This window comes from Oenanthe melanoleuca, chromosome 7 (assembly GCF_029582105.1).
Source record: "Oenanthe melanoleuca isolate GR-GAL-2019-014 chromosome 7, OMel1.0, whole genome shotgun sequence".
Lineage (NCBI taxonomy): Eukaryota > Metazoa > Chordata > Aves > Passeriformes > Muscicapidae > Oenanthe > Oenanthe melanoleuca.
Window position 1 is genome coordinate 2,213,598 of NC_079341.1, and position 26,587 is coordinate 2,240,184.

The following is a 26,587-nucleotide window of genomic DNA, read 5'->3' on the forward strand; positions in this document are numbered from 1 at the left end:
TTGACTCGTTTCTTTACACATTACAAAAAAAACTCGTGGCAAATAAGGAAGATGTGACTCAGGCTTGTCAAGCCCTTCCATTAATTACAGCTCAGGAGCCATAAATATGGTCAGGGATAATTAGTAGTGTGGAGAGGGCATCATTAATCCAGGTTAGTGCCCACCACTGGTGCCTGAGCTCCAGTCCTGCAAAGCACTTCAGGATTGCTCCAGTGGAACTGTTTACACAGAAACCTTGGTGCACCAGGGGATTTCTCCAACAGCTTAAATTTAAGCACGTGCTTAAATGCTTAGTTGAACAAGACAGCTTCTTCTTTCCAAACGTTTATGTTCACTTTCCTGGGAATACAGTCATTTACTTTGCTTCTTTTATAATGGTGAATACTTCTGCAGAGCTCTGGAGGCTGTGTTGTTGAGTTAAAAAAATCCTATCCAATTATCTGGAAAATGCTGGGCTTTTTCACAGAATAGATCAGCAGCCTTCAGGAATACACCAGTTTCAGGGTTTCAAGCATAGAGACAATGTAAGTAACCTGTGGTTCAATCCCCTGTTACTGTTTATGATGCCACAAAGATAATCCAGATAAAAATGCAGCCTAAACCCAGCTAACTGGGAAAAGGAGATGTTTTTATGTTTTGGGTTAGGATAAAGCAAACAACTCTGTATTTGGAGAGCTATACTTTGGTTTCTTTACAGAACTAAGTTTGGCAGCATATATTCATCCCAATGTGCCAGAGGGGATTTTGTTTTGAAGAAAAGGAATGGGAAGAAGAAAGCACATGCCATGCTGTTTTAACAACTGCAGAAATATTGAGACTGTCACTGGTTTATTTTTGCTGTTCCTCCTGTTTTGTCTTTTTAACATCTCTTCCAAGAAGCCAGAAATTACATATATTCAGGTCTGAAGAAAAGCTCGTTTCAACCTATGTAAAGACACTAAGCATATGTTGAATTTATTGGCCAACTGGTATTGTCCTCAAGGCAGCTTCACCAATAAAGTAACTCCAGAGCAAAACAAAAATGAACTGTGCCGAGGAAAAATGTGTTTTCCTAATTAACAACAGCATTTGTGGGGAATTTGGCACAGGCTGAGATGTGATAAGGGCAAATATGAATTGTAGACAATGGCTTGCCTCCAAAATGTCTTACTGGGAATGGCTTTTATTTAGAAAATGATAATGTTTAATGAATGTGAACACGCTCATCATTTGGAATGGAAATCTCCTGGCTTCTCTCTCTGGAATGTCACTTGAGCTTCTGTGTGGCCATCCTCTGGCTGGGTGATTTCCTGCTTTGGTAAGTCCATGGAGTGAGATGCTCAGGTGGCAGCTGGCAAGGACACAGGGCTGCCCCTCTGCCCACTGCTCTTGCTCAGAGTGCTTTGGGCTGCTCAGGGGTTGGAGCAGACAAGAACATGATTTCAGACCAAATTCCAGAGCACTGCCTGCTGCTGGAATGGCACCAGCAGGGAGAGGGAAATGTCTCTCTGAGGGAAATTGTTGAAACTGGAGGATCTGTGTCACCCTTTGGCTGTGTCTGCCAAGCCCTGGCTGCAGCTATGGCCACCGTGGCTCACGGAATCATGGAATGGCTGGTTTGGAAGATTGCCCAGTTCCATCCATGCCATGGGCAGGGACACCTTCCACTGTCCCAGGCTGTTCCAAACCCCATCCAGCCTGGTCTTGGACACTGCCAGGGATTCTCTGGGCACCTGTGCCAGGACCTCACCACCCTCACAGAGAGGAATTTTTTCCTAAAATCCCATCTAAACCTACTCTCAGTTTGAAGCCCTTCCTCCTCGTCGCTACATGCTGCTGTAACAAGTCCCTCTCTGTGTTTCTTGTAGGTTTCCTTGTGGAAAAGGAACAAGAGGAAAGTGCTCCTGTGGTTTAAGGGAAACCAGCAGCAGCTGATGCAGATTTTTAGTGGATTCCTTGGATTCTGTGAGATGCTTAAGATGGGAGCCAGTGCAGATTTGCACTGGGCCTGGGCTGAGAAGTCTTTTCTGGCACTGCTAAAACAAGCAGCTTCTGACACTTGCACTGAAAAATGCTTAGACAAAGATGTTCCCAGTGATTAATGAACTTGCTGAATGAAGGACTCAGATCTGCAATCCCTGCTGGATTTAGGCACAGCATCCAAAGAGGCTACAGATCCCACAGCTGGCTGAGAGCTCTGTGTGCAGCAGTCACAGCAAATCCAGCAGGGCTTGGGAATCACAGCCCTCCAGCCCAGCCTTTCCTCAGTTCTCACCCAGCTTCTCTTCTGGCCTCCTCCTCTTTGGCTTTGCTCTGGTCAATATTTCTGTCACAGCCACTTATGGTTTGCTTTGCTTCTGCCCAGTTTCACCAAAAAGGGATCTCCAAAGCTGTGTTGAAGCAAGTTTTCCACACTTAGGTTCCCATGTCCCCCTTTCCTGGGTTTTCTGTGTCTCTTTTTTTTTGGTTGTTTTGTTTTTTGTTTTTTTTTCTCCTGAATTCTGGCCATGCCTTTGTGTATCTGTGGGTGTGTTCATTTCTAATGCATTGCTTTACCTGCAGTGGGGATCAGAAATAAATCCTTGGGGGAGCAGAGCAGGAAAAGCAGCACAATGGTTTGAGAGAAAGCCCTCTGATAAGCTCTTTAATGTAACTTCCAGGTCAGTGACTGCCATGCTCCTCACTCAGAGGACATCTCCCTCCAGCCTTTCCTCAGCCTGTCCTTTCCCAGTGCTCCCAGTCCCAGCTTGTGATGCCTGCCTGGGCAGGGGATGAGCTGCCACTGTGCAAAGTGAAGGGAAATGCAGTTTACAGCAGAGCTGACCCACATTCCTCTATTTTTGTTGTATCTTCATCCTCTTTCTAGTGACAGACATTGGACTAGGAAGAATCAGAGTCCATCAAAGTGTGTCTCTTAGAGAGGACACTGCTCTACCCCATTAGAGCTGGGTCATAAAGGTGGGACAGTCTGCTTCCAGCTTGGAAAGAGGCACAGGATCTGTGACTCCAGTGACAGCAGTGTGGTTTTGTGAGTATTAGGTGCAATCTAATTAGTTTTGCTATTTCCAGATCAGTCTACTGCTCTGGAGACCCACTTGTCATGAGAAGAACAATTTTTTTCACCCAAGTTTGTTCTTCCACAAAGCTGGCAAATGGGGTTCTTATCTTCAGGAGCTCTAAGAGCAGCTCTTGGTAGGGTTAAGTATCAGCTTTTAGCAGTAAGTGGTATTTGAAGGTTTGGGAAGCAGTGATAAAGTACTTATGGAAATAAAGGAGTTGCTCTGGGTAGGCATGGAGCTGTTATATAATATTTTTCTTAAATCTAAGACCTGAGATGTCTGGAACACTGACTGGAGGGGAGAAATTTCCCTTTAGAGTCCAGTTCCAAAATGTCCTTGCTGTATTCCCCATAAAGAGACTTTATAACTCAGATTGGTTCCTGTGGGTCAGGCAGATTTCTTGTATTGAATATGGATTTGACAAAAAATTTCTGAGTTGTGATCTACTCATCTTAAGGCTTGGAAAGGCACAGAACACCTGCCTCTGGTAGGGACTATACCTGACAAAGAGAGCAGAAGAAATCCCTCCCTAAAACAGAGGGAATGGCCAAATGTGGCATCAGGAATTTGGGATGATGGTCCCTAGACACAAAATCCCACCTGTGAAAGTTCTCCTAAAGAAATTACCCTTTCACTGCCCCTTGCCCACTGCCAGAGTGCAGGAAAAGGTCTGATTCCTCTGAAGAATGTTGAATTCTCTTGAGAATGCAGAATATCCCCATTTTTTTTTTTGGCAGGGGGATGTTTCACATTGTACCCCAGACATGCTCCTGGCTACAATGAGAACCTGAAATAACCACCTGTTATTTCATGTTGCATAGCTGAGGGGCACCTTGGATGTGGCTTGCAAAACTAGATTTATTTTTTTTTTCTGAATAATAAATTAATGAGCTATTTCCAAAACTTTCCAGCTCATATTATTCTTATTATCTAGACCAGGTTATCCTAAAGCAGATCTGCAGTCTGTGTGGACAGATATGCACTGGTTTGGTTTATGACTGAGATATTTATGCAAATACTAATTGGAAAAAGCCTTTGCCAATGCTGAATGGACATTTTAAATGTCTTTGCACAGGGAAGATGTGTTTTGACTAACTCTGCATCTTTCCTTTCGTTCCCCATTCCTCAAATAGAACTGTTTTGGCTTGGGTGGGGTTTTTGAAGATGAAATCTTTAAAAAATTTGTATTGTCTAATTAGTATTTCTTTTCCCACCTCATTCTTTCAGGCTACTGGCACAACTTTGGAAAATAAAAGTTAAATAATCTCCCTCCACCCTAAGCTATTCCAACACTACATTGAAGGAAAAAAAAACAACCCAATCCAGCCCCTAACATAAAGCTCTGTAATTCCAGTGTGACATTTTGCAGCAGGGCACTGACCAGCTGATCTAAATGTGTCTGCCCATGAAAACTTGGGGGAAATTGTTGCAATATTTTGTCTGTATATCTTAAGCCCCCCCTATTTTTGAAACAGATTTAGGAATCCAATTGGGATCAGCTTTCAGAGCTGCCCCAGACTTTTCTTATTAGAATTTCCCTGGACGTTTGTCAGGTGAAAGAGCATTTTTAAAGATAATTTGAGTAGAAGTAGAGCAACAGCAAGTATTTGCATGCTAAAAGGTATTACAGAAATGAAATACAGCATGAGATTAGGGTTGGCTATTTGCCCTGAGGATTTTAAGTGGATCTGCTGATTGAGTGGTGGGGTGTAAGCTTTGAGTTATTTTGCACTGACATGATCTCTAATTTAAATGCTTTGGTAAGGAATTTTAGAGAACCACAAGCTGTGGAATTCTTTATATGATAATGCTGTAAAACTAGATGTGAACATGACATGTGTTGTGTTTTGGGGGATTTAACCTATTTTTTATGCCTAAATAAACTTGGCTTAATTGCAAATTCCCAAACCCTTCAATAGGATGTAGTAACATAATGACTACCTGGCTGTGTGTGATCTATGTGGTGTTACAGACAAATAAAAGGTTTCATCAAAACATTCAGAGGGAATTTTTTTTTGGTGTACAGTCTTGAAACATAATAACCAGTCCTTATTTAGGAGGAAAACAGCCAGCAGCTGGAAAACTCACTGGCCTGCAGATCCCTGTTTTTGTTGGAAAACTATTAATCTGAACCAGTCATCCTAAAGAGAGGGATTGCTTCCATTTTGCTGTTTGACTGCATCCAAGGATTTCAGGAGGGTGAAAATCTGAAATATCTTGTAGTGATTTATCTCTGGCATAGCTGAACTTGTCCTAAGCAATATTTATGCAAGTTAAAGAACAAGAGCTAATGGAGAAGGCCCTGAAAATAGCCACAGGTGAAGAGATTTTCAGATGTTCCTGACTTGAGATTCAGTAAATTTTTTTGGGGGGGACATTTTGATATTTGTACCCGAGGTTTGCACTGACCACCACTGTACCTGGGCAGGGAACTGAGACTGCCCCTCAACTCTCCCAGCTTGCTCTTACCTTGTCACCTTTCCCAGGTTTTTTACCATGAGTACCTATCTCTCCATCCACAGCCTGTTTGACTTTCAGCAGCTTCTCTTGCATCACTTCATCGACCTGCTCGAGACAAACACAGCAAAATCTTCCTCAGTTTTCTGTTCTGCCACCTCACCCCAGACAATTGTTCAGCAAAGAACAGGTAGTAGGGACTCTGGAAGGAGGGAAGGTCTGTGCCAGGGCCAGTTCTTACAGCTGGAGGGAAATACACACAGGCAATGCACATGATGAGTGTCCTCTTGCTATTGTAAGCACACCTGCACTCTGATCTCTTCCTCCACTTCTTCCCGTTCCCCTCCTTTGATCAGCTCTGGGTCATGATCCTGGAGAAAATCCGATTTGTTATCTCTGTTCTCCCAAAAGACTGTTATCCAAAAGAAAGAAAAAAGGGGGAGAAGTTACAGAAGCCATTGGTTTCTCCAGCTGCTTCTGGAGGCAAAAGAAAGGGTAGTTGCAGGCAGCTTTTATTAAATGATGAGCTGAGTGAAAGTAGCAGGCTCTAGGGACCCTGACCAAGTTCTGAGCCCTGTTGTGTTAGGATCTGCAAATCTTGGGGCTAAGGGATTTCTTCTTTTGCCTTGGGTTGCAAAATTGTATCAGGATTCAGGAGGATAATGGGATACTGAGGCTGTCATTTGGAGGTTGTAAAGCTGAAAGCCTGGAGTGTGCTCAGTCTCCAAGAGCCCTGTCCCATGCCTGATTTTGCCATTATTTTATTCTATTTAACAGCATAGGGTTTAAATCTTCTCCATGAAGAAGGCACAGGGATGGCTCCTGCCCTGCAGGATGTGCTCTCCACGAGTGTCACAGGCTTGGGGACCAAAGGAAGGGGGTTAATTCAAACCACAAATTTCCCTGCTCTCCCCATGGCTCAGTTAAAGCTGCTGCATCCTGGTGAGTTGGCCTTTGTAGTAATTCCCAGGAGGCTGAAATATGGGAGTAGGACCACTGGAATAGGAATGAAACCAGCACTGAGCAGGTGGAAGTGGGAGAGAGGGAGGGGACAGTAAGTGTGACAGAGCAATAACCTGCAGGTGGTCCAGAGGGGATGCATGGCCACACAGAGGCTGCACTTTGGGGAATTTGAAGCTTGATGCAGAAATGGAAAGGCAGTTCAGCCCAAAAAGAGACAAGACCCACCTGATGCAGCCCCTCTGTTCTGAAGTGCTGTGCAAGGAGAGGTAATAAGGAAACCTAACACCCAGTCACAGCAAATTTGTGAAACCAGTGATGAAAAAAAAGCTATTTATGATAAAGTACCTAATGATCCTGAGGTGCAGCTCGTTATTTTTGTTGAGGCAAACTGCAATTTGCTCTTTAGAAAGAAAACTAAATGAAGTCTGACGAGCTCAGTGCATATCTGAGTTCTCTGCTATTTGCAAAGTGCCTTATTTTAATGGAAACACCTCTTTTTTTTCCTACACTTCTTGAGTTAATTTGAAGGAAGACAATTCATATCTTGCCTTTCAAGCTCTGATTGTATCTTCCTAAATGACAGCTAATCTCCAGCTGTATGTGCTAATTCAATTTCCTGATGATTTGAAATGATAGTTTTCCACTTTAAGACCTTGGCTCCTCTGTGAATCTGTTTTGTACAGATATTCTCCCCTGCACCCCTTGCCTGCTGAAGGCAAATTCAGAAAGGTTTTAACATCCAAGCTGTATTTAATCCAAGACTGGCTGCTCTTTCCATCCCCCAGCAAAATTTCAGGGCCCAATTCCACACAGAGGATTTGAAGATTTACACAATTTGTAGAGGGAATAGTTCTTGCAGGTGAGCAACCTTAATTTCACTACTGAGAATGGTGGGGATGGAGCAGGACAAGGGATATTTTGGTAATTGAAGAAACTCCAAAGTACAGACATTTAATTTCTTTAAATTACTTGTGGGTCATCAGAGGGCATGACAGATGCCATGTAATATTTCAGGAAGAAAAGCTGATTTGCCCAAGTTATGAGGTAGCTCCTCCAGCCTGGAATTCCAGCCTTGGGGAAAGGGGACATTACACAGGAGTTATGTGAATTTTTAAACACTTTCTTGACTGGGTCAACAGGTTGCAAGTGCTATGTTTTCACAGGAGTACAAGGCTTTAGATATTTATTTTTCATAGGGGGATCTGTAGGTTTTTCTATTCTGTTTTTTCATAATTGTTTGTTGTCATTTTGTAGATTGATTAGTGGTTAATACCCACTGCAGGCAATCCAGGGAGGGTCCCCCCAGGCTCTGATATTACCTGGCAATGAGTTATCTGAGTGTTACATTAACCACTGGGTTAGAGGTGCCTAATTTTAGTAGAGAGATCAATAACTCATAGGTGTTAGATGCTCTGTTATTCTTTTATAGATCAACAAAATGTTTCAAAGTTAATTTTAAAGGAGGGTCAGGAGGCTAAGGATGTTATGTTTTCACTGGCTGGTCAGCAGAGTCTGGTATTTTGTTACAGGCAGGGTCAGCCAGCTCCAGGAGCTATTTCTGTGCCTGTGAAATTTATGTCACCTTTTCTAAAATAGTGTATGCTTATTTTGGGATTGTTTTATATGCACAGTTAGCTCAGGGCTCAAAGGCAGCCCAGACCACTCCTAAATCAGCATCCCAGCTCTGCAGGCCAGTAGGGAACTCCAATATTCCAGAATTTTAGAGAACAGCCTGTGACTAACACTTGCAATATATTTATTTGAAGCATGAAGCTTCTCTTGAAATGGCCACTTTGAACCTCTGGCAAAAGGATCTGAATCTTTTGAAGGCTGGTTAAAAATACAAAGTATCACCACACCTTAAAGGAAAATTTGGAGACATCATGGAGTATTTGAACTCAAATATCCTCTGTGACACTGAGCAAGTCATAAATATCAACTGGTTATCTATAGAATGGGGGAAATAGCACATTGCTGCCTCACAGTGCAAAAATACACCCCAGGAAAAGGGAGGGAATGGCTCAGCCTTACATTTGCTCCACATAAACTCTGGCTATTCCAGTGTGAAAGGAGATGTCACACCAAGTGGCTGTTCCCAACCACATCATTTAAAATAAAGGTTTTAGAGCTTGTCAAGTGTAGTTTAGCAACCAGAAAAACTGCCAGATACAGTTCTAGGAGGATAAAAGGCTTCATGAATTCCAGTGAAGTGCAGGCAGCAGCTCTAGCTTGGTAGAGGAGTTAAAAACACAGAATGAAAAAGTTTGTAAGTGAAATCTTTAGATTTTTTTTCTCATAACTGATCTATATTTTAAAGATTATTTAACTAAGCTAGGTATAAAGCACCAGTTTCATTGGATGGGAACACTTTCTTAAAATTAGGTGTTGGGGGGTGTGACAAAACAAAGATGTTTGTTGTTTGGTTAGCTCTCATTTAGGTAAATTTAGACATACTTATTTGAATTACTCCTGATACAAACATTTCTTAATCAAGCTCTGTTGCTTGAATCATGTTTTCAAGATTTCTGCACTAATAAATCTGAGCTTCTGTGCAAAAGCTGATAGCAAGTGGCCTATATCTACATAAGATTAGGAAAGAAGTTCTCAGTAGAAAGTCCAAACTCAGACCTATTTTTTCCTCTATAATTCTGCTACTGAGAGGAAAGCAGCCTAAAACTGAAAATACAAGAGGCTGTTTGCACTGTTCTGGGTGGATGCTGTTGTAGATTTGATTCTGATGACCAAAGAATCCATGGTTAGATTAAAAATAAAATAATTTTGGACAGCCCCCAGGCAGTATTTTGTGAGTGCCCTGCAATGAAAAGCCCAAAGTGCTTGTGAATGAGGAAGGGGATTGTGCTGCAAGGAGGAATTAACAGCTGTTTACTAAAAATAAGTGTGGTGTCAAATAGACCTGGTTCACCAGGAGAGAAGGAGGGAAAAAACCCAACCCATCTGAAGTTTAACTGCACAGCTATAGACTCTTCCTGTGCCTAAGACAGAACTGCAGGAATTCTTTGAAGCCTGCAAGAGAGCTTTTCCACTCTGAGGGTTTCTGGTTGTGCTCTGTGCAGAAAAGGCTCCTTCTCATGTGCCTTCAGAGCTGGGGAGTAGCTGTCAGCTCCAGCAGGATGGGCTGGAGATGTGTGGGTGTTTAAGTGGGAAATGGGAATCACAGAGGCACTCATACTGTGTGAATAACCCCAAAAAGTTCTGTGTTTGCAGGGCTCAAAGCAGGAGTCTGCAGGGAATGGCAGTGCTGGTGTTCAGATACAGTTTGGGTGACAAATCCCCCATCCCCTTGTAATCCCCCTGGCTTATTACACGAGATAGGTGTGAAATTTGGGAGTCTCCATTGCTGTCAAAGTAACCTATTGACCCCTGTGGTGTTTTTACTCCTCACTCTGAGATCCACTGCTGTGCTGAGCATGTTTCCTCCAAGGCAAACCCCTCCTGCCTCCCTTCTGCTGCTTCCACTCTGCTCCTTCCCTGCCCCAGGGTGGGAGCCCCACTCTTGCCATGGCTGGTTTGGAGTTCCAGGTGCCATTTCATCCTTGGCCAGCTAAGGAAAGAAGCTGGGATGGATTTGATCCTTATCTAAAGCTCCTGCTGCCTTCAGCAGGGTTCTGACGTGGTATTTGAGAGCAGATGGGATGCAAAGCTCCCTTTTAGCCAGAAAGCTGCTCTGTGATTTATAACGTGTAAGAAAATCCTAATTGTTACAAGGCAGAGGTCAGGCCAAACTACTGATGCACATTTAGCAAGTTGTTCACTTCTTTCTCTCCAGCCAGCTCAAACCAGGCAGAAAAACTGATGCCAGTAATTTGTCAGCAGGAGGGAATAATGGAGACTTTTCATAGGAGGAACTTTAGCAAGGCACTAACTCTGAAGAGTGGAGAGCAGAAAAGATATTTTTCCACATTGTTTTAGAACAGAATCTGCAGAGATACAGCAAAAATAACCCAATTTTCCACTTTAGGCCAGTACAGGACTTCCTAACTCACTTGTGATTCAGGGTGAGCATTGAAGACAAGTGCTGAAGAGATAAACAGAAGTATCAAAAGCAGAGGAGAGGAGAGATCTGGAAAAGAATGAAATGCCCTTTCATGATTTTTATTATGAAATCCCTGCTTTTTGGTGCTTTCTGGTAAAAAACCAGCCAGGCCCCTTGCTGAAAGTCTGAGTTATGTTTTAGCATGAAGCAAATACATTCAGAGTTTTGATGCTCCTCCTATTCAAACATACAATCAAAAATAATTTGAGAAGCTGTGGATGCTGTGAAGGAATCCATGAACTCTTGCCAAGAGTTCTCACTCTTGAAGGAGACAGGACAGGTAGAGTTGCAGGAGTATGAAAACATTGATCTACAGTATTGTGCTTTTGAATTACTTGCTATTCTGATGTCATTCCTGTTGCACTCAGAAAATCCTAAAATTCCTTTTTTATATGTATTGAAGCACTTTGCTTTGAGTTTGTTCACTTTTACCCACAGAACTGACCCTTCCTGCATGATTAGCTCAATGGTTTTGACAGATTCCTTGGAAGAACTGAGGTACTGAGAGACTCCCTACCTAAATACCATTTTTCAATCTAACATCCTCATTTTCATAACATTCCATACTTGACCTTATAGGAATGACACTCTGATGAGGCTGATCTGGGAGAACATTCCAGCTGGAATTGCTATCTTTTTCTACTGACCTTGGTACTGGGAGCTTCCTTCCTCCAGTATTGAAAGGAAATTGCTTGGACTCATTTTCCAGCCTTCATCCACTACCTAGATTGGGGAGGAAAGTGAAAAGAAGAATTGCTGACAGCATTGTTTCACAGAATGATGGAATGGGTTGGAAAAGGCCTGAAGGATCTAATTCCCCCCCCTGCCATGGGCAAGGACACCTTCCACTAGCCCAGGCTGCTCCATCAGAGAAGGGGTGTCACTTTATCAGCTGAAGTCACAAAATTAAACAAAAATTGTTTGGAAATGTAATTTAGATAGGAGACTTGCAATATTTAAATAGAATTTAATTTTAATGTCATTTCTTCAGTTACTTCTGCTGCTATTGCCACATTCCTGAAACAGTTTAATTTCATTGAACCAGTATTTCTGAGGGAAAAACCTTCCAGAAAATTATCAAAGTTTCTTCATCTTGTATCAGTCATAAGTCTCAAGATGTGAGTAAGGTAATAGTTGATAAAGGGAGATTAGGTGGGTCAGGATTTTGCTAAAAAACCTGCTAACCCCTTGTTATCAGCAAGATAGAAAGTGCAGCTCCTGGGATTATTAAAAATAAACACCCCCCTAAATAAGCCCTGTAATTAGGGGCATATCTGCTACCTGCAGGTACAGTTGCAGCCCCATTATGTGAGTTATCAAATATCTGGTTTTAATTAAAGTATTATTACAGTAATTACAGTTTGGGCCCAGAAGGACAGAAAAAATCTAAATACATTTATCACTTCTACCCTATAGATGTTTTTGAAAGAGACTTGGGAAGTTCTTGACTGAACATCGAGAACTCTTTTTGGTAAAAGTTGGAGGATTTGAGCTCAAATCCCAGTAACTCCAATGTATTCCCAGTTTCACAGGGTGTGACACTTTGAGGTTCATCCTTGAATCATTTGCAGTAGGCAGAATCCTTCTTCTATCATTTTTTCCATGGTATTTTATAGAAAATGATGAAACCATGGTGTTCTAAGAGGAAACTATTAAAAAAACCCAACAAGTTCCCCCTAACCAGCCTAAAAATGGGTTATTCATTTTTAGCCTCTCAATACCACAGGACACATCAACATTTTATTGTTATAAATAAGCCAGTGAATTGTTTTAGTTATTTGCTTCAGTGATTTTATACACTGATGTCAATGATATCATTGTGTCAATTTAATTGATTTTAATCAAACTCACTCTCCTGTGTCTAAAGGACAGTTGCAGTTCTGTTTTCTCTTGCCTCAACAAGCTAAGAGTCAACATAACAAAAATAACTTTTCCTGTGAAACTAGTTCATGTATTTATTGATTTTTAGGGGATTGATTCTGTGCTTGTTCTGTTTTAAATGTGTTAAGGCCCCTTGAACCAGCAATATATGTTTGAATTTAAGCAGAAATGTGGAAACAGAGTCTCAGTCTATTTCTGAGCAGGGAAAACTGAATTGTCTCCACTGTGCACGTTTCCTATGGACATTTTTCTAAGAGGTTTCACTAAGGACAGGAATGGGTCTCTGTCACTCTTTATCTTTTCTGGGTGAAATTCAGGGATGCACAGCCTTGCTCCTGTTCAGTGACACAAGCTCCAGCAGGTTACTGGGTGAGGCAGTCCACACTGGTTCTGCTTTTGGAAAAAGGGATTTTGTGGGGATGAAGCCATGGGTTGTTTTTTTCTTTAGGTGCCTAATGGGAAATCAAATCAGCACCTTGCAGAGAAAAGAAAGTGAAGTTACTTTGATATCAAATACTCTCTGTAAAGATTGCTATCAGGCTTTTCAGAAATACTTAAATTTCCTTCTGGGATCAAACTTTTGTTTTCTTTAAGAGCTGAAGTTGGGAGGAGAGCTTTTTTTCTGCCTGCATCCCTATGACTTATAGCCTGTACTTATTTTAATAAGAGTCCTGCTGTTAGAACTTTTCCAAATACTTCTCAACTGGTCTAAGACACTCTTTTTTTTCCCCTGTCAGTGCTATAACCTTGGAGAGAATGTTCCCTTTGTTCTTTCTCAATGAACCATAGAGAACCTGATATAATGGCTCAGAATTTTACTTGACAGGACTTGTGATGGCTGAGGAGATGGGAATGACATGGAGTTATAAAACCCCAGAGCTCCACACTGTTATTTTACCCCAACTCAAAACAGCCTTGCAGAGGCTGGTTGCTGGTTCTTACCTTCAGAAATGTGCAAACCCAAGAAAAAAAGCAAATTTTATCCTGTGAAAGTCAGAGGTTTAAGCAGATAGGTGAGGTGCCATCCAGTTTTAGGAGCTTCACCCGTGCCCTGACAGTGTCACCCAACAAACTGGTCACAGTAACAAGTGACTGACTGAAGATGTGTGAGCAGAACTTAAAAATATCTCCTGTTTGCACAGGAGCAGCCACAACCCTTCCCAGCAAGCAAAGTCAAGCAATCAGGCTTAAAGACCCTGAAAAACATTAATGCATTTGTTCCTTCAGCCTCTGTGTGTTTTCATTTCCAAAGGGGGAAAAAAACCAAACAAACCACCCAAACCCCCAAATAGGGTTTTCAAGATGCTCATTTACAAGTTAACATTTAGGTACCTACCTTCCAATTAAGCTGACTGATCCTTCCTAAATTCATGTAATTTAGGTTCTTGGCTAGAAGTTCTGAGAGCTTTGGCCAGATTAATGGATGTTGTCCAAGAAAAGCATAATTTTTTTGAAATATATTTGTTCTAGGGTTAGGCCTTCAAATTAATTTGTGTAAAACTTGCAGTGAAGAGTAAGCTTTGCCCTAGAAAACTCACCCTTCTCCTCCACATATTTAGTGAGAGATTAATGACCCTTATTAAAAAATATATATATTGTTTCAACTTTTGCTTATATTTTGAAGTAAATGAGAAAAAAAAGCTGCTGCTTCAGCAAAAGCTGATAATTTTTGTTGCACACTTGCTTTTTAAGATGCTGTTTGGTCACTGCTCTCTTTCACAGGTGCTTTGCTCTGTGAAGTGCTCCTGAAATAATTTGGAAGTGTATATTCTGTGAATGCAGCCCTTTATTTCAAAGATTTCAAGGGGTGCATTGTACATTAAGTGGTGTCTACTGACATTTGAAACAAAAATATTTCCTGCCCTGAGAATGTGGGCTAAAAATACATGGCTTTATTTACAGGTTTATGAAATGCTGGGTGATGTGCTTTAAAAATTAATTTGAAACCCACATAAGCTCTGAGGTGGGTATCTGCGTGAGACAAAGGCTCTTAATTCCTAATTCTGCAAGGGGTGGCAGTAATTAACTTCTCTGTACCCACACTAAAAGTGGGAATGCTTGGTCACCACTTTGTTACCTGTCTGACTGCCCTGGCAATGATCTCAAAGTGTATTTTGCCCTCATTTATGTTCCTGACTGTGTAAACCTCCATCAGCTCTTCCCACTGAGCTCAGTTGTGGCCATTCCTAAAACATGAGAGGTAAAAAAGTTCCCCAAAGAATTACTGAGGTCATGGAAAAACTGAAAGAGACCGACCTCAGCCAGCTCTTTGTCCCCTGAGCCTGGAGCTTTGGTGACCAGTTTAATGTCACTAAACAGCCTCTGCCCACACCTGGCTCTGCCTCTGGCCTCACAACCTGCTTTCATTGCCTTACTTTCTTTCCATTTTTTTGGGTTTTGTCCTCTTTGCCTTCTTTTTTGCTCTTCTCCTCCTCTTTTTTCACTGCCTCCTTTTTGCCAGCCAGCTCTTCAGCGACCTGAAAGAGGCAGGGAGGAATGTGATTGGGAAAACACAATATCCAGTGCTGGATCCCAGAAATTGGGATGTTTGAGCTTTCTGGCTCTGACCCCCTGGAGAACACTGCTTTTGACCTCAGGCCTTGGAGAAGGCTTCCAAATTTGAGTGATGGAGTTAAAATCACAGGTGTGTAGTTAAATAGAAGTGTGTGATTTCACATGGTGAAGGGTTTGGAATTTGAGGATTTTTATAATACAGTGATAGGTGTGGGATGAGATGGAGGATTTTGGGTGTTGTTTCCTTTCTGTGTTGTTCTTCCTTCTTCTCCATGGTTTCAGGCAGTAGTTTCTGGTTGGACAGTCAGTGCTGCACTGAGGGTCACAGGAGTTTGGTTATTGGGTCAAAAGTGTAAATAATACAGGTGTTAATTCTCTATTGGACTGTTTAGCTTTAACAGACCTTGTAACTAGCTGGTTCATCTCCATTTTGCTCACTTCTAGCTGGTGGCTGGAAGTGCTGCTGAACTCTCTGTAATGTAGGTAAGATTCAATAAGTATTCAAGCCCAAACATGAGAAAATTCATCTCTTTTGTGTTTTTAATCCTGGCTCTGAGTGAAGACAGAAGAAACTGCAGACAAGCCACTAATTAAGTGGTGCAACCACCACTCTGTTACAATCCAGTGGGCTGTACTCAGAATTCCAGACCATTACAGAGAAGCCTTTTTACCAGCCCCTGCAAACTCCAGCACAGCTGCTGACTATCCCAATTTATCATTAGGAAAAGGCTGATTTCCCTGTCCCAAATTGTGAGGGCTTTATGGAGTGAGACCAGTTCCTGAAGCCATCCAGAAGCAGAATATTCTAATGACACACAACTCAAAGTTCCCCCTGGACTCAGACCCAGATTATGAATTTGTCCTGGTGTTTGTAAGGCAGATTGATTTTTATAGGGATGGATTTTAAAAGGTTGCCCCGAGGTGTGTCTAATTTCAATACATGGCTAAAGACTGAAATTGTTCTAGTGAGTGAGGGAGATTGGATGGAGATATTGTGACAAACCCTGACAGATGCACAGGGATAGCTCAGCATCTTTATCCCTGCAAGCAAGAAGCAGCTGATAACTGGGTACAGCTCCATCAATTCCCATATCTTTAGTTCCTGGCCATTTATACTTTATTATCTGAAAAAAGCAGAGAGTGAAATTTTTCTGCTTTTCTTGTTTCTAGGCAGCTTTGTTTCCCTGAGAGGAATTCTAAGATCATTTACTAATGAGTGTAAATCAGAAAATCCATTGAAGTTTATTAATGGACCACTAATACTGGCAGTACCGTGAAAGAGTAGAAAATAAAACATTTCCAACTGTAAGACGTGTTTCCTGTAACAGTGAAAACATTTGTTTTCTCAAGTATACCTTTTAATGTACTGGATGCTGGAAGGGGACAATGACAAGGGCTGTGCTGTGCAGCCAGGGCAGTTTCATTAGTGGCTCTCCCCAAGCATTTCAGTATCTTACATTTAATTAAATATGGTAATTCAAACCCCCAGCACCGCTCAGTCACATCTTGCAGCGATAAGCAGCGAAGCATTTCATTCCCTGGGACAGATTAACAGATTGACTGGAGTTCAAAATAGGTTTTCAGTGTCCCAGCAGGCCTGTTGTATCCAAAACCAACAGAGCTACCCTGAGTGTATCCTTTACTGCAGTGCTCCAACCCAACCTTGTCACCTCCACCTCTGCTCTTCTCTGCCTGCAAAGGGTAACCAGAACCATTCCCAGCATCTCAGGGTGGCTGTATCCAGCAGGATACCTGTAAGCACACATGACTGACAGAAGGTTTCCATTTGCAGCAGAGCCTCTGCATTCTGCAGGCAGTATTTAAAGTGCATCCAGACCCCGAGCAGAGTGATTTGCTGCGGTGTTTTTGCACAGATGAATGATACTGGGAGGGGTGAGGCAGAGTTTCTGCTCTCATGAACCTGCTGTGATGGCACTGAGCAGCTCAAGTGTGTTAGTTTGAGATTAGTAGGCAATTCACCCACATTTTAGTGTAGGTTTGGTTTTTTGTTTTTTTTTTCCTTTTTTTGTTTTTGCCCTGGAGAAAACTTCACAGTAGAAAGAGAAGTAGATGTCTTCCTAAGTTGTTTTGGACTCTCCCTTTTCTTTGCTAGGTTTTCTATTTTTGAAATGAATGAAATTTTGCAAGTAGTTAGCAAACTCTTAATACTGAAGAAGAGACTGTGTTTCAGTAGGAGCAAATGAATTTTAGCCTCTTTGTATTTTTCCCAGTCTTTCCTAGGACTCCCACTGTGCCAGTGATGATTCTTCTCCAGTAACATTTCCTTCAGAGGCTGAAAAGACATTTTCCTTTAAAAACTTACACTGACTTTTGTGTTCCCATATTAGTTGAATCATGTTCCTAAAATCTTGCAGTGCAAATCTCCTTTTCTGGAAGGGGGGAGAAGGAACTGGGCACTAAACCAGAGTGTAGCCTCTGAATGAAAATGTCTAATGCTGCTTCTATGAGCCCAGCACAAGAAAACTTCCAGCTGCCAGCAGGATCACTTGTTCTGCTGTCCTCAGCCACAGGAAATTTGGTGTTGGCTCAGGTAAAATGATACTCAAAGTAAATGTTCTTCTTCAGGAATCAACCCTTCCCTTATTCCTTGAAAGAAAACCTTACTTGAACTTCTTGCCTGTTAGAGTTGTGGGCAAAAAGCAAAGCAGGGGTAGAGAGAGTTTGGGAATGCTGGATCTCCAGCTGTGGCAGGTGAGAGCAGCCTCAGAGCCTGCCTCCAACACCAGCTTGAGCACAAACAAGGGCAGAGGAAGAAGTTTCTCTCTTGGAAGATTAACTCTATAGAAAGAAGTTCTATAGAAATGTTTCTTCTTTATGGAGGATTTTTGGTGTGGTTTTTTGGGGAAGGTGGATCGCTGTCTTTAAGTGAATATTTTAAGTGTGTCATTTTAACAGAGTTCAAGTGCAGTTTCCCTCCTCCTGCATGGTTAACTTTAAATATTCAGAATATTTTAAGGTTTTTAGTCCTTCTCTTACACCTTTTTTATTTTTTTTAATGTTATTTAATTTTGGAAATGAGAGGGAGTTGGGAGAGGGGGAAATGCCTGTGAAATGGCAACTCTCTTGGCTTATTTTCATGGTGATGAGACTTAATGAACTACAGGAAAAGATCGTAATTTTGTTGGCAGCAGGATAAGGGCAAAGCTAAAAATTGTCACATCTGATGATTATCTGTGGAGCAAAACATAAAAAACCATTAGGGATAGAAATCTGGAACAGATGCAGGGAGATTACACCGATGTCCTGGAATGTTAAACTTGTCTTGAAGAGTAAGTAGAGAAAAGCTTCTTTTCAAAGGACACCACTAATTTTTCTGACTGAAGCACCAAGTACTCTGCACTGGGATGTCTTTGGCACATCTTTTGGGAAGGTATTTGTAAAATGTCATGGAAGCAGTTTGTGCAGAAGGCCAGCTACATTACAAAGTCAAGTAAGGTCAGGGTTGTCAAAGGATCAAGAAATATAGAATGTATAATAATGCAGCAATGGTTCGTGAAGTGATTAATTTGTATTTTATTTTCCCCAAAGTGTCTTTACTGAAGCCTTATAAAATGCTCACTTTTTAAATACAGTTCAGTCTTGATTTTTCATGGAGTTTGGCTGGGGAGCAACCAACCCCTGCACAGGAGCTCATACAGACAAGAGGTGAACTCCTGTCCCCCCTGGAGCCAAGGACAAAACTCCCATCAGCTTCCATGGAGCCAGAATTTCCTTTCCTGTGTAGCCCAGTGTGTGGAACAAACCCCAGTGGCCTCAGGGATTTTTTAATATGCAGCTGACTTAGTGGAACAAAAAATGTTTTACTTGTCTGACATTCAGGTAAAATCATGATTGCACTGAAATTTCTCTGGCCAAATGCATTGTGGGGATCTCTTAAGGCTGTGACACACATTCTGCTGGCTAAAAAGGGAGAAAAAACAGGCCCCAAAATTGGTGAAAATCAGATAATTGCTAGCGAAAATTTGTTAGGAAAATAGAGGAAGGGTTTTTTCCCAGGGTGCAGGGAAAATCAGCAGTAAAACAACCTCTCCAGACTTTTGGCTTCCATTTTTTCATGCAAAGAAAAAAACAGATGCTCAGGAGAGGCAACAAAATTGCTGAAGGTGGGAATTGAAGGCTGGGAGCAGGACAGGAAGGTTAAATCCATTTCTCCAGAATCTAGCTCCACATCCAGTGTTGCTCAGAATGATTCCTTGTAGTGTTTTCTTCCTGAGCTGTGTTAATCCTTGGGGGTAGCAGGGCTATTTAGCATCACAGTCCCCAAACCCTGCTCCAGCAATAAGCCTCACTTGCTGGCTGGCTCCTGGCTGCTCCCTGCAGCCAACAAAGCCTAATGGACTCTGGCACGTGTTTCTACTTTAGAGGCTGAAAACTTCACCGAGGGTCTCCCTCCCTCTGCCTGCCCGAACAGCAGAGCCCAGCAGGGTGTAGCCCCTGAACGTGGCTAAAACTAGGAGCAGCCCCAAACTCAGTTTTAGTGGGGCACTGGCAGCTGTTTGCAGCAGTTTTGCTGCATTTTTAGCAAAGTCAGCTGATGGTTAGTGCTGAGCTTAGCCTGTTCTTACATCTCTTCAGACCACACAGAGACTGCTGTGTGCCCCAGGCTCCTCCCTGTGATCCCAGGGAGGACTGGATCCAAAATTCCCCATCCCTGGAAGTGTTCAAGGCCAGCCAGGATGGGGCTCTGGGCAACCTGGGCTAGTGAAAGGTGCCAGGCTGCCTGCAATGAGATGATTTTTACATCCCTTCCAAACCAAACCATTCTGTGATTCTATAAAAATCCTCTTTTACCACACCTGTGTTAGAACACTAGTGTCAGAAAAATCATGCAACAGCCTTAGGGGTGGAGCTTGCAGGACTGCAGAATTTGGGTTTTGACCTCTTAGTTTCCTAGCCCAGCACACTGGCTCACTCAGGGGCCAAATCCTGCTTCCTGCTTTCCCCCAACAGACTCATTATCCTGCTTGGCTCATCGGGATGGGTGGAAAAGGCTCCAAGTGTCGACCACTGCCTTCAGCTGGGCTTAATCACTTTCCCTGCATGACACTCAGATGATCAGAGGAAGAGATTATCAGCCACTTCCATTAGCCAGAGAAATCAGGAGAGGGATTTACCAGGAAAAACAACCGAGTTCTCTACAACACACAAGATAAACTGAGATACTTCCTTCACTGGGATGTTAAATTTACTTAATGAGCCTTGGCAGTAAATGAAGTTAGGCCCTGCCTGCCTAAGAAACTCTTCTCTGCTGCTGTTCTCTACGTCTTTTCCATCACCTGAGCACCTGCAGTCGTGATTAAGTGGCTGCACAGACTGAAAGGGAACAGATTTTGGTACCTGACTGGAAACACCCTGGGAAAAAACTCCATTCTTTCACTTGCAACAAAAAGCTCTTAACTGTAAGGTTCTTGGAGAACTAGAGCCACTTAAATAAACAGATGTGTTTTGTGGCAAATCCTTCTCCAACATCATGAAATTTTTTTCATTAAAAGAGGAACAGTACCTGCTCTGGATGTTTTTCAATAAAAATAGCTTTGGAACCGCCTGTCTTCTCAGGGGGATAGTCAGGAAACCTGCCTGTGATATGCCTGTGGGAGAAACAAAAGTGGAAGAGGAATTAAAAAATTCATCATGTTTCATCTGGTTGATAAAGATGTTAGATAGTGAGGAGGCTTCTTCTAGCAGTGCTTTTTGTCTTGTGAATTAACTAAGACAGTTAGCAGTCCATGTCTCTTATCATATGGCCCAACAACCTGCAAATTCTTGGGGAAATTCCTAGGACTAGATTCCTTCCTAGCTGAGAGATGTAGATTAAAGTGTTTATACCTGGAAGTGTCCAAGGCCAGGTTGGGCAGGGCTGGGAGCAACCTGGCACAGTGGAAGATATCCCTGCTCATGGCAGGGGCTGGAATGGGATGAACTTTAAGGTTCTTTCCAACCCAAACCATTCTGGCAAAGGTTATTATGTTATTTTACATTACTTTATGTTCATAGTCCAACTGTCTGCTTTAAACATTCAGGGGTTTTTTTGTTTGTTTGTTTTGGTTTTTTGGGTTTTTTTTAAGAGAAAAGTTATTTTGCTTAATTCAGGATTTAATCTCTAAATTCCAGGCTGCATTTCCATGTCAGGATTACCACTCCTAAACTCCCAATAGATTTTGATGGTGATGGAGGCTGGAAAGGGGCAATGAGTGACTTTGTGGGAAGGCTTCATGGATAACTCAAGGAGCTTCCAGACCTTTCAAAAAGAGATTAAAAAATACAGATAATGACTTCAGCCCAGAAGTCATCTATACTGATAACATCCTTTAACATCTTTCCCTTTTGTTGCTTGGTGGAATGTATCTGTAGGATTTTCTGTTTGTTTGGTAACATCAGGAAGATTTTTCTGTTCCAAAGAAAATTCTGACAGTGCAGAAAAAAACCCTTGTGCTACTTTCAAACAGCACAGGTTATGTTTCCTCTAAATGAAATTAAATTTCCCTGGAGAAGAAAAGAGCTCAGAAAGGTCAACACTATTCCTAAAAATGTTTTCATTTTTTTAAAATCCAACTGGTACCTTAAGGGACTTTCCTAGGCTGCTGTTAAGCTGCAGGCTCAGTTTTAAGCTGAGATCCTTGGAGCAGAGCATCTGTCCTGTTTCTGTAGCACCACGTGTAGGGCTGGGATCTCTTGCTGGTATTTATGCAACACCATTTAGGACAGAATCAACAATCATTCATCTGTGCTTGGGAGCTCTGACTTGTTCAACAGTTACAAGTTCTGTATGCAAGCTGATGCAAATCCTTGGTCACTGCATTCCCAGAAACCAGCCTGCATCAACAAAGGGCTGTCACTGTCAGTGTGTTTTCAAAAATCCATTAAGAATGGGATTTTGGCCTCAAAACCCTGCATGAGCTAGTATTTAATGTTAGCTCGTGTTCCTTTTTTTACAGCCAGCCAGAAAATAGCTCAGTTTTATATTAAACACAACCTTAAATGCTGCTACAAGTCTGGTTACAGTAAAAAATTTCCCAAAATCTGTTATTGAGGCTGTTGCTACTTCAGTGCCAGCTGGGAGGGAAAAAAGGCAAATGCACTGTGGGTGAAGAATCAGCTGGAAGCCCACTGAACATGATATCAGGGCCAGCTTCCAATATTTAGTAATGTTACATTTGGTATTTTTACTCCCTCTTCCATTTTTAAACCATTTACAGTTCTTGGAGATGACAGGGGGTTGGAATGAAATTATTTCTAAGGTTCCCTCTATCCCAAATCATTCTGTGATATTTACCTTTGGCTATGTATGATGAGTGTATCTGAGTGCTGTAGAAATTCTACCATATTCTGAAATTGGGAAGGGTTTTCTGGTTCATAATCTGTATTTTCTGTGTGATTCTCCTTCTCTGAGTTGGTGCAGTTGTTTAGGGTGATGTGGCTCCTCTCACCTTTTTTGGTAGCAACTCCAGCAGGTGCTTGTTCCAAAAGATGAGGTGAGGAGAAGACAATGCCATCTTTCCATGGAAGGAGGGTCAGGCATTTACTAAGCAGTCAGGGCTAACTGGGATTTTCTGGTTGAGGGCAGTGCAGGATGTGATTTACCATGGTCATCAGTGACCTTAGAGCAGAGAGTATCAAACATTTTAATGTTTTCATTCTTCCAGGGCATCTGCTTTTTCCTTCAGCATATTCATTGCTATCTGATGGTCTGGAAGCAGCATTCTTAAATCTTATTTCCCTACCCATCCTCTTGTGGGTTTTCCTCTTTCTCTTCTGGGTTGAAATGACCACAACTTCAATCTTGTAATGCCTGGGAATTCGCGTGCGTGACCCCGATAGGCAAATTCCTGCCTTTATGAAGTCCTCTGAGTTCAGAGGTTAAACCAGGGATTCATTTGGCCTGTAAATCTGCCCAGAAAAATGCAGCCATTCATCTTCCTGGTCAAAAGTCCACTTTAAACCTAATGAATCTCAATTTTCATTCCCCCTTCACTTTCTGGCAGCGTTCTACTCAGAGCCATCGCAACGGGTTGTCTCATGCATTTGTCTTAGGATGTTCATTTGGAGTCAACAAGACCTAAATTCTTTGGTTTGCAGTTGGAAACACCAGGATAAAATGAGCAACCAGAGAAGCTGTGGCTGCCCCCAATCCCTGCAAGTGTCCCAGGACAGGTTGGATGGGGCTTGGAGCAGCCTGGTTAAGTGGAAGGTGTGGTGTGGGACTAAATGATCTTCAAAGTCTCTTCTTACCCAAACCATTTTGTAATTTTGAATTCTTATATCTTTGTGCCATCAGATAAGCTACATATCATCTAGGGCTGAAGAGGGTCCCACCAGGTGTGTCCCATGAACAGCTCTTGAATTAGGAGGAGGTCCCAAACACTGGAGTGATTTTGAGCTTGTTTCACAACAATATTTGTTCAAAGAATTTTTAACCACCTCCCCTTTTGTAACTTCCTAGAAACACAGAAGTATTGATGATTAGAGGTAATAACAGGGTAAGAAAGTGAACTTGCAGATGATGCAAGAAGTTGCTCCCAACTGGAGCCCCAGCAGGCTGCTTTGTTTTGTGGGAAGTGTGGAGGGGAGCTTTGTGGTGGGAATCCTCCCTGGTCCCACTGTTGATGGGGAGAGTAGCACGTAAAAAGCTTAAGCTCTTGATAACAGGAGCATTAGAGTGTGTAATATATTTGAAAGACATGGTACATGTCAGAGACACCTAGATCCGAGTCAGAGCTCTGTGAATCTGTTACTTATTACTGTCTCAGCATTTGCAAGGGGAAAAAAAAAACCCAATTGTACATTTCCAGCGTCTCATAAAAATGTGTAAATGCCAGAACTGGAAGAAGCAACTCTTATTTTCAGCGTGATTGCTTCAGTGGGAGCACTGACAATGTGTTAAGCACTCCAAGCAAAAGCAGAAGCAAATTGTCCCGGATTTCTTAGGGAGGATGCAGTTCTAGTAAAACCAATTGCCTAAAGGAACAAATGAAGTTTATAAAATCAGTGGCTGGACAGAAGTAAATAAGGTGAGAAGGAAGGCCAGGGTAGGGAAGAATCCTCCTCCTTGTGCCACAAACCCCAGCAGCATCCTGGGGAGCTCTTACAGCCTCAGGAGCCCAAAGCCTGCAGGCAGGAGCTGAGCATGGGGTGACCTGTTCCCTTTTCCCAGCCTCTGCTTGGGAGCTGTGCTTGCACTGCTGCAAATGAAATGAGGAGTGCTGGAGTTCACAGCAGGCAAAAAGATCCTTCTTTGGACCAGAGCCACTGCTTTAACACAACTCAGGGTTTCTGTGCTGAGGAGGATGCTGTTGAAGAAGGGACCCTTAGAAATCGTGGTGTGTGAGAAATCCATTACTTTTCTGGAAAGCAGTGAAATCCTGTCAACGGAAGCAGAGCATGGGTTTGGAAAGCAGCTTTAGAGAAAAGCCATCTAATTGGGATAAATGGGAGCCCTAAATCTGAATCAAAGCAGCTCAAGTGGAAGAGTAAAGGGATGAACAAGGATGGAGGGGTGAAAAGATATGATCTTGCACTCCCAGCTGAAAAAGAAAAGGATGTGATGAGGTTTTTGTGCTGTTTCTCAAATTACATTATGTTCTCTGGTTCACTGTTACTGCTCCAAACCTATTCCTCTTACAATAACTCAGACCTGTCAAGTGTAATTGAAAAAGAATGATCTTTTATGGTCTGCAGTGCAAATCCTTTTGTCTCAGATCTGTAGCAAAGAGTTCTGGCTCTTCTGGGCTCAATATTTGTACAGCACAAACCCCACATAAATGTCCAACTTTTAACTAGGTTCAAATGGTTCTGTAATGTTTCCAAATCACCACCAGACACAAGTCAGTGTGATTGGCAGGCTCTGCTCAGCCCTGAATGCTGTGGCACCTCCATTCTCACCTGTAAAATAAATTCTTTGTCTGGGAGATGACCCTGCATTGTGCTTGTCTCATCTGCTGCTTCCTCCCTTCCTCGTTTCAAGAGCTTAAAAAATTTTTAAGTGTTTTCTCTCTATTCCACATTGCTCAGGCATGGTTATAGTTAGGGCTAAATATGGCTTTTGATTTATGAGAACCCACCACTGATTTAAACATTTTGTCTGGTAATAGACTCAACAAGTTCCTACCTACTCTGTTCTCTGGCATGGTTTTACTTGTGTTATTCTTTCTTTTTGGCTATGGCTTCTCCAGCTAATTGCATAAAAGGCCTTGTCAGGAAAAATAAATTGTTCTTTGGAGGAACAAGAGTGTTTAGCTCTTCTCAGGGGAAGAAAGGATGTGGGCTGTGTGCACAAGAGGAGGCATGAATGATGGTGCAAGCTCTGAGAAGAGGGACACAGGGGTGTTCTGTGCAGAAAAGGGACACAAACAAAGACTGGGGAGCTCTTTAAAGAAATAAAACCCTCATCAGTTTTGCAGTTCTTGCCTATTTCTGTAATCCCACCTGATATGGATTCTCTCAGACTGCTTAAATAGCAGTGCTGGTTTATTTTAGGTGTCTTTGCTGTGGTGCTTTTTTTTCCCTTTGAGTGTGTGCTCTCTTTAGCTCTTTGAAAATCACTTCCAGAAAAAATAACCTGGGCAAATACAGAATTACTCATAAAGCAAGATTGATTTCCACGGGCTTCTTATCATCTTTAATGAGTTTGGACACAGACACATTACAGCTGATGTTTTATCTCAGGTCCTGATCCTCCCAGTGTTTGCTTGTACGTGTGGTTGTTATGCATGGAAGCATTTCAGTGGAGGGTAATTGGAGGATCAGAAACTTTATTGTTCTGCATAAATATTCAGCTTTGAAAATTGAAGATCAAGTGTTGTGAGGCCAACAATGTGCAAGGAAAAGCATTCCCATGGAGGAATGAGGATGCAAGGTTTGTGGGGAAAGGTGATATCCTTTATTATAGTAACTATCATAATTAGAATGGTCTTTTGGGTCCCCAGTGCCTGCCTCAGATCTGAAATGGGAGAAGGGAACTTCAAAGCCAAGTAATAGTTGGGAACAGTTGTTGGAGGGGACAGACCTAAATGAGGAATGTGGTAATTCTCCCTGATAGTTTTATTACATGTGGTGTTACTGGCCAGGAAAGGTAGACCTTTGGCTGACCCAGTGCAGTTGTTCATAAGCTGCTTGAGCTCTTACAGCAAAAGAGTCTGTTCTGCTTTGTCACAAAGGTATTACCTTTCCAAGGATTCTTCTGGTCTTTCAGGGATAGCAATAAGTAATTAGTGGGATGGAAAAATGGGAATCTCTGTTCCCCTTCAGGTAGGCTGGAAGTCTCTGCCAGGACTCCTGGTTATCCTGATTCCTGCTGTAAAAACCACGAGGGAAAAAGTTTTTTAATTTTGTTTTTCCCTTCAAAATTCTGATAAATCACTCCTGGTTTAAAATGGCAATAGGTTTTTCTCCTTGAGATAATTGGAGGCATGGGTGGTAGCACTGCAAATTACTCCTAGGCTTTTGAATGGGAATAAAAGGCAGCTTGGGCATGAATAATGCCAAGGAAAACCAAAGTGACTTATTCTTCCAATATTAGCTTAAGTTAAATGAAAACCTGCTACAATCAGAAGAAAAAATTTGTAATATTGACAGTATGAAATGTTCCGGTGCTCTGGTTTTGCGTATCTCTCCACACACTGAAAAAATGTTGCCCAAAGTTTTCTCAGAGCTCACATTTGAA

The 26,587-nt window shown here is 42.1% G+C and overlaps 1 protein-coding gene and 1 long non-coding RNA gene across 2 annotated transcripts in view; one reads left to right on the forward strand and one right to left on the reverse strand.

The window, feature by feature from the left end:
• IQCA1 (IQ motif containing with AAA domain 1) overlaps positions 1 to 26,587 on the reverse strand; it is a 96,212-nt gene that overhangs the window by 26,138 nt on the left and 43,487 nt on the right. The window contains exons 7-11 of the mRNA XM_056496771.1: positions 20,432 to 20,516; positions 14,769 to 14,870; positions 11,160 to 11,235; positions 5,801 to 5,907; positions 5,508 to 5,603 (exon numbers count right to left, since the gene is read on the reverse strand). Coding sequence (XP_056352746.1) covers positions 5,508 to 5,603; positions 5,801 to 5,907; positions 11,160 to 11,235; positions 14,769 to 14,870; positions 20,432 to 20,516 — 466 coding nt within the window. The remainder of the gene's footprint in view (positions 1 to 5,507; positions 5,604 to 5,800; positions 5,908 to 11,159; positions 11,236 to 14,768; positions 14,871 to 20,431; positions 20,517 to 26,587) is intronic.
• The window catches only part of LOC130255769 (uncharacterized), a 47,043-nt gene that overhangs the window by 11,114 nt on the left and 9,342 nt on the right, over positions 1 to 26,587 (forward strand). The window lies entirely within an intron of this gene.